At 41.2% G+C, this 16,729-nt stretch overlaps 1 protein-coding gene across 1 annotated transcript; it reads right to left on the bottom strand.

Annotated features, from left to right (window-relative positions):
• Nucleotides 1-1,692: 1,692 nt before the first annotated feature.
• RP9 (RP9 pre-mRNA splicing factor) lies at nucleotides 1,693-11,888 on the bottom strand. The gene is given in 7 exon segments (XM_084619211.1): nucleotides 1,693-4,054; nucleotides 4,056-4,212; nucleotides 5,554-5,615; nucleotides 7,704-7,795; nucleotides 8,077-8,206; nucleotides 8,793-8,823; nucleotides 11,389-11,888. Coding segments are annotated over 7 exon segments (807 nt in total). The 5' UTR covers nucleotides 11,685-11,888; the 3' UTR covers nucleotides 1,693-4,015.
• Between the last annotated feature and the right edge of the window lie 4,841 nt (nucleotides 11,889-16,729).

The following is a 16,729-nucleotide window of genomic DNA, read 5'->3' as shown; positions in this document are numbered from 1 at the left end:
AAAAGCTTCAGTCTCTGAAGTAAATAATTAGCAAGATGTCAAGTGCCTTAAATAAGTAAATGGTTAATCAAAGGTAGATGCTGGTTTCTCAGTTTAACACTTTATGGAACAATTCAATTGTTGTTGGTTTTTTTCCTCCTCCCGAGGCTAGAAAGGACCATTAGTTGTCTATTCTGACCTGCATACCAAACCTGCCTTTTGCCCAACTTGTGATTGAACTGGAGAATCTTAGACATCCCATTTTGATTTTTAAAACTCTAAAATGTACCACATACCTTGCCAATTAGTAACAATGCCTACTTATACTGTTTTCAGTTTGAATTTGCATGACTTAATTTTTCATCCATTAGACTTCATGTGCTAAGGGCGTATCAAACATCTTCTCCCTGTATAGGTATATAAAAACTGCACTCAAGCTGCCGCTTAACTTTGTATTCAATAAACTGATTGTGCTGCTGTAGCCTCTTGCATTGTATTTCCTGGACAAGAAGTTAGTCTTGTTGCTCTTCTAAGCCTGCTCCAAATTATCATTTTTGAAGCATAGACGCTATAGTCCAGGAAGTGATATTAGTCATGTTGTCTACAGCAGCCTGTTTACCCTGTCACAGTATCACACTAGAAGCTCATGTTTGGTTTATGTACAGTGGCTCCTATATCCTTAACTGAGCCGCTGTTTTTAAGAATACAGTTCCCTACCTTGTAAATACTATGTTCTCTATTCCTATAGGTAAAGCTCTTTCATTTAACTCTATTAAAACGTGTTTGAGTCACATCACTCTGTAGCAGTGACTTGTCATCCTCATTATTTACTTCTGTATCATGTATGAACTTTTTATCAGTAACTATGATATATTCCAGGTCACTGATTAAAACTGTAAATAGTAGTGGGTTGACAACACATCCTTAGGGGGAAATCACATTAGAAAGGACTACCTGTTGATTCCTAGTAACAATTGTTTGGTCAGTGAGCCCCTTCTTTTCCATCACTATTAAGTGTTCCACAGTGATGTACAGGGAGAACATTCTCACTTGCATACAGAACAATAATTATTCTGATAAGTTTATATGGCCAAAGATATTTTTTAAAAAGTACGTGTAGCGAGAGGTAAAAATCTTTCTAAATATTTTAAGGAAAAAATATTAAAAATAAATGTTTAACAAAGCTTAACCCTTATAGTAAAAGAGAGGCAACCAGCACCACCTCTATGAAAGATAAATACCCAAGGAAGTAGCAGAAAGGGATGGGGACATTAAGGATTAATGGGAAGAAGTTTTATAAAGAAACCTTAGTATGGCTTTCAGGATAGACTTCCAAGCAAAAACTCTAAGGAAAGATGCAATAACCACCACAGAGCCTCTGTTACGTTTTAAAGATTGGCTTTGCTGTAGCCACTGGTAGGAAGTTATGGAGTTGTTGCAAGACATCTCCCAGAACCTGTTTGTTGTGTGGTGGCTTCTCATACCCACCTTCCCTCAACCATGCTGCAAACAAGCAAGCAACTGGATTCTCTGATGACCATTCTTGTATCTCCACTGCAGCACTGTAAAGAAGGAGATCAATCAAGCCAAATCTCAGGCAGTTCCGACTGCCAAGGCTACTGACAAAGAAACTGCAGTTTTAGCCAGCTGTCACAGTTACCTTTCCATAGAGCATTCCTGAACTGTCGATAGTCACTAATAAGTAACATTAACTTTGCATATAAACAACTTGTTTACTAAATACTATTAGAGAAGATACTCCGTAGCCGCTTTTGGAACAGTCTGGGACTTAATATAGAATACACATAATGTCATCTAAAAAGTTACATTGCTGTGATTTAAGAGAGGATTATGCACAGTTGTGATGACGGTGACATGGTCTATACTTTAGATTTGGAGGATGTCTTGTAAAGGAGAAGAAATGGATTTGTCCCCATTTTTATTCCCTTTGCTTCTGTTGATATAAAAATCTAGCAAGGAAAAAAGTACAGGCCTCTTCTTCTAAGTAGGGTTTTTTCAACCCTGTTTCCAGTCATCCACAGTATCTTTCTGGAAGAACGGTAATAGCAGGTTTATGCAGACTTCACCTACTTAGTATACTTCCCCTCTCAATATTTATTCAGATTGTTTAAACTATTAACTCCAATGCCTGAAAATTATGCACGAGGGGAAAAAAAACAGTATTTTGTTAGAAGTTCACCATTCTCACCCCCTTCCATTATAGGCTCAGAAAGCTTTCATGCCAAGAAGAAGTGCAGGTTTAACCTGTACTAAAGTGTTAGGGTGAAATCCAACCACCACCAAAGTCAACACTGTCAGGATTTCACGCTTGCCCCAAACAAGGCTTTACCATGTGATAGCTGTTCAGTGTAAGTCCAAATGGGGAGCCTACGTTTGAGTCTACCTTGGGCAGCTACAATTGCCTTGTCCAAGCTCATGTTTTAAACACACCTTTTTCCTCCCAATGAGGGAAAACTCCAATTCTATATCTGAGGTCTCTCACAAAACAAAGAAAAACCAGCTTTGACATTTCTGGTATTTTCGAAGTAAAACACTTTTCAGGGCTTCTTTCATTGTCATAAAGCAGTTCCAAAGAGTCCACAGGACAAATCCCTTTTTCTCTTGCAGGTTACTTTTAAACACCTAGACTTCCTGCAACCATAGGTTCACATCACAGTGAGATCAGTCTAGCCATTCATCTTGCAGGGGCAGATATATCTGGTATTATGCTGTTTACTGTTGTACAGATCTTTCCAGTCCCGTCTGCCTTGGGAGATTATTAGAGATCCCATGGACCTTTTTTGTAAAAGGAGGCATTTGTCCTCATGTCCTTGACCAAAGTATCCTTGTGTCCAGCCTGCTTTTTCTTTGCTACATTTCTATAGTACCAAGTGTACTGTATACACTTGTAAAACATCTGGAATTCCTTCCATATATTGATACAAGAATATCCTTTATATTTTTCCGTATTCACAATGATTCACAAAATATTACTGTATTAAATATTTTACTAAATATGTAAAATTAAAACACGTTTAAAGTTACTTCCCCAAACCTTTTTAGAAACAAACATGTATCAATACAAAACAGATAGTGAACCATGCTCAGAAGAACATTGTTACCCATTCCATTTCCAACATGAAAACTCCTTTCTAAGCAACTAACATGGTAGCTTTTGTCAGCAAAATTAGTGGGAGAGTTTTATTATTATTTAGCAAGAGATTTTCACACATGGAGCCCAATTTTGCAGTTCAGAGGATTATTTTAACGAGTAGGTGCTGGTCAATGTTGTAGAGTGGGGCTCAGAAATAATGTTGAAATTACAGAACTGAGCTTTTCTTCAAGTGAATAAAAATAAACCCTGCTAACAATACACTTTTGCCTGAAAGTAAAACCCCTTCATTAACATTAATAGGTTTTTGCTTATGTCACACATTTTAAAGCCTTGCCAGCTGCCAATCATGGGATGATCAGAGTGACCATCAGCATGCGGGGAAGATACAGTACAGCCTGATTACAGTTAGCTTGGACATGGCAACACCCATTGTTGTTTGCTGTAAATGGGAAGTCCTAACATGTTTCAATGCTTTGCACAGTACAAACTGCAATTCCCATTACAGTGAAGCTCTGTGTGTAATTAAATTGTTTTATGGGGTAAACATTACCTCACTAGAGGGCTCCGCTGAAATATGTAAGCGGTCCCTGAAGGGGTGGCTGTTTTTTTAAAACAGGTGGCAGCATAACAGAGGTTTTATCAACCATCAAGGTAGATGATCATTATCCAACGTTTCACAGTACATAGGTATGCTCTAGTAAAACCATTCCTTGTTAAACAGCCATAATTGAGCTCATCCTTGCTTAGTGCACCACTGCAGAGAGGCAGAAAAGGATGGCACAAATGGGACATTAGACGTACCCGTTTGTATGTTCTCCTAGACTATTACAAAGCCCTTTTTGGTTGTTTCTTCCTCATTCTTTGGATGTTTCCTTACAGTTCACAATCTGGGGTCAAGAAGCACTTAGCAGGTGACTGCTGTCAGTCAGACTCTGACCTTTCATTTGATTTAGAAGATTTTGTGCTTTCTTTTCTTTTTCTTCTTTTTTTCCTTTTTCTTTTTCTCCTTCTTTTTCTTCTTCTTGTGTTTTTCTTTACATTCTGAGGAACTGGAGCTGCCACTACTTCCATCTTCATCTGAAGTAGAGTCTTCCAGCAGTTGCTTCAATTGCTGTATCCTAAATACACAAAAATTAATGTGAAAGAGAATCCTTTCTCCATGTGTGCAGTAGTATGCTGTCTCCCCCCCCCCCCCCGGCCCCGAAAAAAAAAGTGAATGATGTAGTAGACTTGTGAGAACTGGTCACCAGATTCTCTTTGGGGAGGATCCCCGGCTATGCAAATCACTCCCTTCAATGTTCAGTCAGAGTCCAAGTTACGGCTTTGTGAGTTCCCATTTTCAGCCAGCCATTTGTCCAACTCAAGGGTTTTTCCATCATGTGGGTGGGGTGGTTGATAAGGGGAGGGCCTCTACTACTACCCAGCAAAAGAAGTTATTTGATGTTTTTATATTAATATGTATACAGTGTACTCAGAGGCAACAGCCATCAGTATGCCCCCATACCAATTTTTATACTACCACTAACTGACATGCAGGGGAATCCAGGATGAATAAATTATGAGGTTCTGTTACAATGATGAAGAGGGGGACGTCACTGGTATCACGGACATAAAAAGCAGGTTCTCCTTTAGCAAAACAGGTAATTTCTCTGGCAAAAGTCCCCCCTGTTTAGTTCCATACTAAGATGGATTCTTAACAGATAAGGAAAGTCTCCTTACTTGCTTGATTACTTCTATTTGATACCATCCATTTCAACTTGGTGTGTATTTTTTTTAAACACATGCAACTGGTCACTTGCAACTATACTGAACCCTACCCCTTAAGCTCAAATGTTGATTGCACATTGCTCATCAGTGATGCTTTCCAGTGCAAGGAACAAGAAAGAGAATTAAACGCTGCTGTCCTATTTACTGAATAATGATTTAACAGTAGGAATAAAAGCCACATTTTTCAAACATGGGTACCTAAAGCTCGCTTCCTAAATCCTTACAGAGGTATCTAAATAAAACCAATCTGGTTTTCAGAACTGCTGAGAAATCTCATTGAAGTAAATTGGAGCTGTGAGTGCCCAGCACCTTTAAAAATCAGACCACTTTTACTAAAGACATAAAAAAAATAGATTTAGGAGCCTTCCAGGTTTGAAAATGTTGGCAAAAATGAACATGTCTATTTTTAGAATAGGCAGTTCTAGGAATCATTAAATATAAATCACTTCAATTTATGAGCGAGAAGCAAGTAAAATAGCAAGTATTTATTAAGAAGGGACAAATGACATCTCCTCTTCTGCATTAGCTGTTTATTAAAATACAAAGCTTACCATTAAACATTAACTTTTGTTTGGAGGTGATGAGCTGAACAGTGAGGGAAATTTTGCCCATACAATCTAATTTTCACAGCATAATATCAAATTAAAGTCTTACATTATTTTTTTTTTTATTTACTACAAAGACATACTTACCTCATTTCCTTTTCATGGCGTTTATTTTCCCTTATTACATCATACATAGGGTCTTCATGTGCCTTTGAAAAAGAGGAAATTGAAAGCCCAATATCAGTAAAAGAGACTATCATTGGCACATATATTTATTATGCTTTCCTACCATTAAAATATCCAATCCAACAATAAACGTTTATTCCAATAGAAGGGTCCCAATTAATCCCAAACTCCCAATTCACAATGATGCACTGACATTATTGCAAACCTTTTGATGAATTTAGGCTGATTTTTGACATCAGAAAAGGTTTATGCAACTCTAATCCAAAGACTATGTAGCTGACTGCATAGGGCTCTCCTTGCCCACAACAAATCTCCTCTAAAGCTGAAGACTATCTCAGCTTTAGATGCTCAACTATTATGGTGATATGAGACATAAAACTGGTTATAAATAAATTAGAACTTCTGCTGAACTCCTGAAATAATCTTAAATATGCCTCTAACACATTTGAACCTTCCCTCTCCATTGCTTCCTTTTTCAGTCACTGGGGACAACACTGACATCCTGCCTGTGAGTCCAAACCATAACCTGGATATCATCCTCTACTCAGACCTCCCTCTAGGTCCTCATATCCATGCAATGTCTAAATCTTGCAGATCTCTTTTCTCTAAAACATGACATTTCTGATCCAGCCACACAGGTACAACTCTTGTTCAGGCTCTTTTTATCTCATATCTTGATTACTGCAACATCCTTTCCTCTGGCCTTGACAAAGGCCATCTTGCCCCACTAATATCCATTCAGAATGTTGCTGCAAAGATAATTCTCCTAGCTCATTGCTTTGACCATGTCACGTCCCTCCTTGTATCCCTCCACTGGCTCCTTCTTTTTTATTGCTTCAAACGTAAGTGGCTTGTCTTCCCTTTCAGGATGTTCTTCCACCCTAATTCTATCATCTCTCATTCACTGGTGTCAGTTCCCATCTCTGATTAGCCCATGATGCAAGCCTCCACTGCCCACTTGTTAAATTTGCAGACAAACACCATAGTCCTTTCTCCCATGCTGCCTCTCATGTTTATGAGATGCTCCCTGTAAACATCTGCAAAACTTCCTCATTATCCTCCTTCAAAACCCTTTTTTTTTTTGTGATGCCTCAAACAACCTGACCACAGTTAGTACACTGGTATGCTTAAAACACAGCCTCCCATGTTGAACAATATCATCTCATTGTTTCCTCATACTCCATCTGTCAGTATCATATCCTCTGTTGTCTCTTGGCTAAGCTTCTGGAGGCATGTGTTTGTACAGCGCCAAGCACAATGGGGTATTGGTCTATAAAGAGGATTCCTAGGCCCTATGGTAATAAAAATAATCTTCCAGTTTTTTCTCTACCACTATTTCCATGGTCAAGTGTATTGCAGAGACACCTATACATTAGCATAAAGGAGAATACCTACTAAGCACCAGCACTCAAATCCCATATATGGAAGGCATTTTGTCCATCCACAGTTAAGGAAGAAGCTAGCTTCCTATTTTAAATTTGATTCCCAACCCTGCCCCTTCCTATTTCTACCTAAACAATCCCCCTGAAATTTTACATACCCTATCTTATCCCAGAATAGAATTTTTCTGTGAAATGTATGCCAAATTACATGGGAGTTTTACAGATAAGGTATTTCTAAAATTTCTGCATTATTCACTCTTTGAACAACTTCCTAACTTTCTTGTGGCTCCTCATAGCTTGGCCTACAAACTCATTTGATGAGAGGTACTCCAAATCTCTTAATGTTACCTGGGCAACTCACCGCTGATTATTTGTTAATAGAACTTTAGTTCATTGATATTTAATCATAAATAACTGATGTTGAAAAGATTAATGAAATATAATGGTTGAAAGTTTCTTGCAGACTTATAATTTATATGCAAATAATTATTATCTTCCTTTTAAAGAGTGGGTTTTCTGCAAATTACTAATATATTCAATCACATCTGTGTACGAAGAGAGACATTTTTCTCTAATAAGAGGATTATGGTCAGGTTTCAACATCAATATGATACTAGATACAGCGGAAAATCCTTTATAGACCATAACCTAATAGACTTCTTTTCACTAGCAAGATTAGCCATCATCATTAATGAAAAATACAACCAATATTACAATATTTGTACTTACTACTCTGAATTGTTCCAATTTCTGATTGCCTTTAATAAAGAATGGGCATTCTTTATCTCCTGTTCTGTGTCCATAACGTTTACATCTCCAACCTTTAGTAAAACAGAAGCAAACTGAATCCTTGAGTCAGCTCACAACCGTTTAAAAACATTAATGGAAAACATCTTTACATAGTTGAAGTACAGTAAAGAGAAACAAACCATTAAATTCAGTCTGCAAATCTACAAAAGCCTTCAAGATACTGGCTGCTATTATATCAATATGAAGTCAATATATCTGGAATAGTCACTTATTGCCAAGATTTTTTTGCCTGAAGTCAAAAGATTTATAAAAGAAAAAGGCCCAATGAAATTTGGATGCTTCTTGCCCTCACACTGCATAACTTTGACTTCTTTTCCTAATGGCATCCAGAGTCCTTTAGTTGGGGCATGAGCCAGGAATTCTCGGGCATGTTCATTGCCTGGTACATCAGGTATGCAGTCTTCTGGCTTAGTTTCATCTTCCTATAGAAATGGTAAGCAAAACAAAACCCCTATTTCATTTACCCTTTTTTAAAGCAAATAACCCAAGTGTATAAGTATATGTCATCATTTACTAATGGACCTACTTTCTCCCTTATATTCCCTTCCTCCTTTATATCCATAAAATAACTTCATTCTTTAACCCCTTTTAGTAACATTAACTCATTTTTCTTTTTTGCTACCCTTAACTTTTCCCTTCAAGCCTGAATATTCTTGCTGAATTGCTTCCCTCCTGTTCCATTTAGTCCAATGATTACATTTCAACTTCTATTGATTTTCTCTTCTTTGTAATTGAATATAGTGATTACAATAGCCTTTATATGCAGCAGTTTTTGTTTAAGTTACAAACACTAAATTATGACTCTTTGAATCTGGTAAGAGGAATTCTACAAAACATCACATACTAATTTAATGTGATGTTAATGGCAAGGAGAGAGGGAATCATACAAGGTGGATCTGGTTCCCCAAAAGCCAATGGAAAAACTCCTATTGACTTTAATGAACCCAGGATTCCACCCAGTGTTTACAATTTCTTTTAAACACCAAACGTTTATTACAATTTACTAACCTTAATTAGCCCTGGCGGAGGTTTCTCGTAGCTGGAAAACAATAAAAATATAGAATCATAGAATATCAGGGTTGGAAGGGACCTCAGGAGATCATCTAGTCCGACCCCCTGCTCAAAGCAGGACCAATCCCCATTTTTTGCCCCAGATCCCTAAATGGCCCCCTCAAGGATTGAACTCACAACGCTGGGTTTAGCAGGCCAATGCTCAAACCACTGAGTTGTATTAACATTATTTTCTACAACTTCGCATCAGACTTATATACATGGACAAAACAAAGCCGTTCAATGCTATAAAATTAAAAATTTCATATAATTTAAACGTACTTAGCTTAAAGCTTTATTTAATTACACTCCTTAAGAAGTGTAGCAGCCACAGTGCAACACAGAGATGCAAACAGAGTGAAGTGATGCTTGTGGTGTTTCTAAACAGCCAAAAAAAAAATGTCTTCTGCAAATCACACAATTCACTCTAATTTGCAAACATGCTTTCATTGTGTGTGTTTGCTTGGAAATGACAACTTCATTATGCTGCTTTACAGAGATGCTTCGTGCATCCAATTGAGCCCTAGCTGCCAGAAATTCACAACTCTCTCATCTTGAAAGTCTAGCTATGGTAAGGAAAATGACATCTTGCCACTCCATATTTATTTTTTCCAGCACTGTGTCATAAGTATGCTCAACTGACCATGTCAAAGCAAGAATTTTCTTACTGCCAGCACTACAAGCTCAACCTAATACAGGATAATCAAACTGTCTCTCTAGTACATTCATCATCACCAATAACTAATCTGAAGACAGCATCAGTGATAGTTTTGTTGATGGCTCAGGAGGCTGTTCTGCAGCTATGTTGGATCAGCAGTGTTGACAGCAGAAAGAGAGACTTGTTTTTGTCCATACAGTAGGCAGATCTGACTTGGAAGACACCAATGGGGACAATGCACACATGGGTGTTCAATGCCAAGGTATCATTTGATCATCTTCTTAACAATAGCAACACTTTAAGCACTGTCTGGAGTAATTCACAATAAGAAATCCCTACTCCCACTGTGAAGGAATTAACATTAAATTATGATTGCAGCCCATGATATTTCCATCCCTCTCAACCCCCTTTTCATAAATTAAGGTACACACATATTTTACAGGTTTCAGAGTGGTAGCCGTGTTAGTCTGTATCAGCAAAAACAACGAGGAGTCCTTGTGGCACCTTAGAGACTAACAATTTTACATATTTTACAGCATCAGAGGAATCATTCAGCACATCTTAAGTCTTCTACATTGTACATTTTTTCATTCACTCCAAAGGGATCCTGCTGATCATGCTTTGCTGCCAAACTACAGGTCCCACACTTTTTTCAAAATGACACTTAAAAAACAAACAGGACAGATACAAAGTCAGGGAAGGAGTTGGGGGAAGGACTGGTGACAGAATTATTTTACCTATCTTCACATGGACAGGTATATAGAGAATGGACAGACTGGCTGCCTTCTGTAAAATGTTCAGAGAAATTCGTGGGCATAGCAACAACAACAAATCCTGGACCTATTTCTATACAAAATGGGCCATATTTGGAAGGTCACTGCACACAGGGGTCCACTAGAAGACTTGTGCACCGCAGGTGAAACACTGGCTACGTTTTCCACTCTGCTTCAAGTTCCCTGACCCTAAAGCGACCAGACGCTGCACTAGACCCAACAGTAGCCACAGAGTGGTACACCTCTCACTCTGCCAAGGCCCAAATGTACAACACAAAGTGTGACAATGGCCCAAATTGAGACCATAAAAATATTATTCATGCAGCAAAGTTAAAAAGCGATGGGTCTGATTCCTCAGTGTAGAGAGCTCTATAGCATCAGTTTAATGATTCTGCATTTTCTGGGATAGGTCCCACTGGATTTTGTAAATAAAACTCCTACTCCAGCTTCATACACTGATTATTCCTGGTTACCTTTGTTCCTGACAGTACAAGGTCTTGGGCTGCACATGGGGTTACTTCCATACAGGATTTTATTGGGAGCACATGAACATTGCTTTTACAACATGTTTAGAGGTATTTCCATGCAGCTGTAGAGCATGACCCATTGCCTCTAAAAAAAAACCCAGATCAAACTTTTGAAGCACCCCACTGGCAAGGATCAGCCAGAATTCGAAGGGAACCAGTAGTAGGTGACATAATAAAATGGTCCCACTCCCATAAGTCTGGCCATTCCACCCCCTTTGTAATTTTCATGTATAAAATAAAATCTATAAAGGCCAAATACATGAGCTAGCAACAAATGCCGCCCTCAAGTTTCATTCCGGATTTCCAGCGCCCTCCCGAGGACCCAGTTCAGCAGAGTGTTATGATTTCTTCGCAAACGCACCGGGGGCGCTCAGATACCAGGGGGATGGGCTAGGGTTTGGGTTCAGCCTGTGACAGAGGCAGGGGCTCGGCCTAAAACGGAGAGCGGCCTGCGGCGCAGGCCCCATCTCTGCAATGACGGCTCAGCAACGGGGGGGGGCACTGGCGGGCAGCTCCCCAGCCCAGCCAGAGAGGGGCTTGTGGCGGGGACTCTCCGCCTGCTCTCCCCTCCCCCCCCCCTCCGCCGAACCCCTTACAAGGACTCCAGGTGCTGGATTTGCTGGATCTGCTGCACCTCCCGCTTCTTCCTCTTCTGCTCGTGCCGCTCCAGCTCCCTGCCGCCCCCGCTGCTGCCTGCCAGGGGCTCGCGCTGGCTCCTGGGCCGCTTGTGGTGGTGGTGGCGGCGGCGGCGCCTCTCGGCGGCCTCCGCCTTCTCCCGCGCCCCCCGCCGCTGCGACATGGGGGCCCCGGGCGCGGGCGGCCCGCGGGAAGGGGAGGCACAGAGCCGAGCAGCAGCAGCAGCTCCTGCGTTGACTTTCACTTGACTTCCCATCCCCGCCGCCGCTGCAGGCAAAGCAGGGACTTCCTCTGGGCGGCCGGGCCTGGCTAATGCCGGGCAGCGCCCCCTCCTTCTCCTGCTGAGCTCAGCCCCTTGCAAACGGGGCACCGGCTTAAAGGGTTTGCGGCGGGGATGGTGAAAGCTGCCCGGGGTGGGGGCGAAGGGGAAGCGAGCTACTGCCTCCGCATTAGTTAGGATGAAAGCAACGAGCTAGTGCAGGAGAGGGAGAACTGGCCCTACAGAAAAAGCCACGCAGCCCAGTCTGAGGCCCTGCCCCTGCAATCCCAGCTCTGCAGGTGCGCCCCAGCAAATCAGGAGCCATAGGTGCTGGAACTAGGGGTGCTGCTGCACCCCCTGGCGTGACGTGGTTTCCATCAGACACAGGGTTTACAGTTTGGTTCAGTGGCTCTCAGCACCCCCACAATACAAATGGTTCCAGCACCTCTGTCAGGAGCCCCCTCCTCCGTCCCTCAGGATCAAGTTGGAGATAATGGCTCCCTGCTTATAGTGCCCGTGCTCCTCTCATTTTCTTTTATATTCTTTGGTCTGCTTTATATTTTAAAAGCTATAACGGCAAGCGACCCCAGCAGAGTGCATAGTAACTAATAACACTTAGCTCTTTTATAGCACTTTTCATCCACTGTCTCCCAGCATCTTACAGAGGGACACAAGTATCATTATCCACATTTGACATAGGAGGAAACGGAGGCAAAGAGCAGTGAAGTGACTTGCCCCAGGTCAGAAGCAAGTCCGTGGTGAAGCCAAGAATAGAAAGCAGGGTCCCAAATGGAGGAGGCTCAGGCCAAGCCCAGGCACAGAATTTTGCCACCTCTGTAGCAGTCTGAGTGCAGCAGGTCTGCTGGAGGCAAGGGGACATATCTGTGGCAGGAGAGGGCATGGACACAGGCTAGGGCAGACCTGCATCCCATTACTTTTTCATTCCTAAAAGGCCCTGAGTATGTGCTGAGGCTTGAAATCCTCCTCCACCACCCCCCAGCTTTTGAATAACCATCTCTCTTCTCTCCCTGTACCAGTGTCTACACCAGTGCAGGCATGAATCTGCTTCTAGGTTTCCTGATTCCGAGCCCCAGCCATGGCCTGTCCATTGCATCACACTGAGGATATGGTATAGGCTGGAGCCATGAAGGTTGGATCTAGATCACAACCGTTCCCACACCCCAAAGTTCTTGGATTTGGGGGAGTGATTGTAAATCAGTGAAATGCAAAAACTAAACAAATGTAAGTAGAGAAAGATGAGGCACCATTTTAAAGTCATTGCAGTTTTAATAAGGTATTAAATAGGTGTGCTAGGTGAGGGGAGCTGTTCATTGATAATTGTTAATAAAACACCACACAGTGCCAAATTTATATAAGAATAACATGCTTCTGAGAAAACATGTATAGGCAAATATTTGTTTCTTATATCAGTTCTTATATCATGTATGTGATCTTGACCTTGACACTGCACTGGCGCTGCTGTAGTGTATCAGTGAAGATACTACTACCCTGATGGGAGAGCTTTTCCCATCCGTGTAATTAATCCAGCTCCACGACAGCTGGTACCTGTGTGGATGGGAGAAGCCCTCCTGTCAACATAGCATTGTCTAGATTGGGCGTTAGGTCAGTTAACTGCATTGCTCGGGAAAGTGGATTTTTCACACCCAAGCGACGTAATTATACTGATATAAATGTATAGTGTAGTCCTGGCCTCAGTCACTGCACTTGATAAAGGGTGTGCTGCTTGTCCTAGCAGGCACGGTAACAACTTCATTAACGTAAATATTTCTGAAAAGGCAGTGTACATTTCACTCCACATGATTTTAGGCTCTATTTGGCACAGTTTGAAGTCTTTGGTGCCAAAGATCATGTGTTCTATTTTTCCATGTGCATCCAGTGAATGATCGCCATTGTAGCTCTGGGCTGTGGGTATTCATTTATTATCCAGTTACTTCTACCATGGTATATTGAAAGGATTTCGAGGCAAATTTAACTTTTAACAAAATAATCTAGCTTGTTGCATATCCTGGAGGCATAATCTCTGTGATCATGCTTAACTTGGAGACTTATAGAATTTTTAGGTTTGTTGGCAATGAAAAAACTACAATGACCATTCTGCAAAGCCAACACCTGGAATCATGATCTTGCAGAAATAGTTCTTGAGAGCCCAACTTCAGATCTTCATAAACTGATTCCAGGACAGACCACAAGCATTAGATGGACAGGTAAGGGGTGGGAAAACCTTTAATGTGCCCTGAGGTATATAGTTTGTTAGCTCAGGGGAGAGGGCTCTTGTGAGGTTTTATTCACACCCATTTAATAGGCCTAAACTGAGGGACTTGAGTGAGTAGTTAGTATGTATGTTCCATCCCCTCTCTTTCAGTCAGAGAGCGCACCAGTCCTCTGCGGTCAGTTAGATTAAGGCACCAGTATAAGCAGGACAAACATTCTGAGGTGGGGCAATTACAGTAAAGATATCTGGAAGAATTTAGACTAGAGACAATATCAACTTTTCATTATATTTATTTGTACATGGAATCAGGTGTCATGGATAAGCAGCTGATGTAATGATAATAGCTAAAAGTGATGTACTAGCTAGGCTGATGCTCACCAGATGGAGATCTGCGATTTGCATTAGTTTTGCTGCCATGTTTAGTGCTGGGATTGAATGGGACTCAAGTGGTGGATTGGGCTTTGTGCAGGTCCTCTTCATTATGATGAATTTCATCCATAAGTACTGAGGACAATTTTACCAACATTTTGCTAATTTTAAGTGTCTTTATATATATAAGGGCCAGCTCCTCAATTGGTATAAATTGTCATAGCTCCATTGACTTAAATTGAGGATCTGGCCTAAAATATGTAGGGGTCAGATTCTGCACTCAGTGCTTTACAATGTCAGGAGAAGTGCATGGGTATAAGTGAGCACAGAAGAGAGACCATGGTAAAGGGTCCCATTCCTGCTCCCATTAAAGTCAGTGGGAGTTCTGTCATTGACGTCAGTGGAAGTAAGATCAAGCTAAATGTGTGTGGCATGTGCCAACATACATGTATTTAAATACGAGTTTTGATTATGGCCCTTACGTGGTAAATAATGCTAACGCTGGCACACAACTAATGAAATAACAGGGACAGGAGTGTGGTCAAAGGGTCAAACGAAGGGAACCGGACGGGGACACCGAGCAGAGAACCCTGGACAGCACCCACTGTTCCTCGAAGGCGTCAAGGAAGTCAGTGGACGCCGCCCAGAGGAACTCTGCCCGGAGGCGTGAACGGACGGAGGATCAGAAATAGGCCCCACAGTCACAGGAGACTCCATCGGCCAGCCTCCTCACCCTGATTTTATAGATGGCCCCTTTAGCAAGGGCCAGGAGGAGGTTGACCAGGAGGTCCCGTGACTTAGTGGGGCCACGGATAGGGCGTGCATACATAAGGGGGTGAGGGGAAAAATGCAACCAAAATCTTAACAAAATATTTGTGAGGAGACGGAATAGGGGCTGCAGCCTGGTGCACTCCAGGTATACGTGCGCCAGGGTTTCCCTCACACCGCAAAAGGGGCAGGTGTCCGGGATTGGGGTGAACTGCGCCAAGTACACGCCTTGCTCGCTGCAGCAGGCACAAAATCCAGACAGAGACTCCTAGCTCAAAGGCTGCTAATCCAAGTTCTGCTGAGTCCACTCTGTAGGCTCATGCCAATCTTTCAGGCTAGAACCAAAATGGAAAACAATTTTTAATGCTGTATAAACATCTCTGTATCCTTGTTTAATTGTATATGCTGATGGGCACAGGACCCTACAGAATCATATACTGATGTTTTTCCAAAACAGTGACAGAGACCGAGAATGTTTTGAGGATGACATATAAATGCTGAAAGCACTGTCCTCTACAGGACCAGGTTAGACTAATAAAAGTTATCTAAATTACACAGGATGGTAGAATTATGACACCCCTGGAGATAACATAACATCTAGGCAAAATGGTAGTGGGTCAATGCTTGCCATGGAAATAATTTAAAATTTTCTGGTGGTCTGGGTGAAATGAGTTGTTAATTTCAATCCAGTTCCTAGTGGGCAGGTGTGTGCCTCGCAAGACCTGTCAATTAATTAGCATCCTCCCCCCCCCCCAGCCCCCAGTCTCAGAGAAGTCAAAGATGAAAGATTCAGTCTTGCAAGGTTCTGAGCGCTCTGTCCAAACCAGTAAAGCATTTAAGCACATGCTTAACTTTTAGTATGTGAATAGCTCCATAGGCATTAATTGATTGTCAGTGCTTTGTAAATAAATATTTTTACTTAAGCAAAGATGTTTAATAAAATGTGAAAGGAAAAATACAGTTAATAAATATTAAAGTAAAATAAAAGGAACTTACGTCACTGGTGTCATGAGGAAAGGGGCTCTGAGGCGATCTAATCAAAGCAAACTCCAGAGAATAATAAATTGTTCAGTCACTGCTGTTGTTTATGCTCAATATTATAGTGACAAAGTGACATTTTTCCTATAGACTATTTAGTATTTTTCATTTGAGGATCTCAAAGTGCATTATCAGCATTAATTAACTAAGCCACATAATGCCCTGTGAGGCAGGTATTATTATATTCATTTTACTGATGGATAAATTGAGGCATTGAACAATTAAATGATATGCCCCAGGGAGCATCAGAAATAGAACCAAGTAGCCTTTATTCCCTTAATTAATGACAGGTATTTGTGTAGCCACTTATTCAAAGTGTTCCACAAACTGATTGGAAAGCAGTGTTAATAATGGTCTGAAATTCTAAGACTGTAAAATGTTTTATGAATTTAAGCTGGTACCTCACATTTTCCTATACTTGGCTGGGCTAAGTACACCCTTAATACCTGATCTAAAGTATTCTTTCAGTATTGACTTCAGTGGACATTGGATCAGGTCCTACGTTCAGTCTGGACCAGACAATGAACAAGTTTTTTCTTTTTTTATCACGGGTCCTTGGTTGTATTACCTCTCTTCTAAGGAAGGTTCACAGAAACCATGAGTGGCTGCCTGTAGTGTTCATTTGTTTTGGCAG

This window comes from Lepidochelys olivacea (assembly GCF_965140295.1).
Source record: "Lepidochelys olivacea isolate rLepOli2 genome assembly, chromosome: 2".
Classification (NCBI taxonomy): domain Eukaryota; kingdom Metazoa; phylum Chordata; order Testudines; family Cheloniidae; genus Lepidochelys; species Lepidochelys olivacea.
The sequence above is the reverse complement of the archived record's forward strand: the minus strand, read 5'-3'. Positions and strand labels throughout refer to the sequence as shown.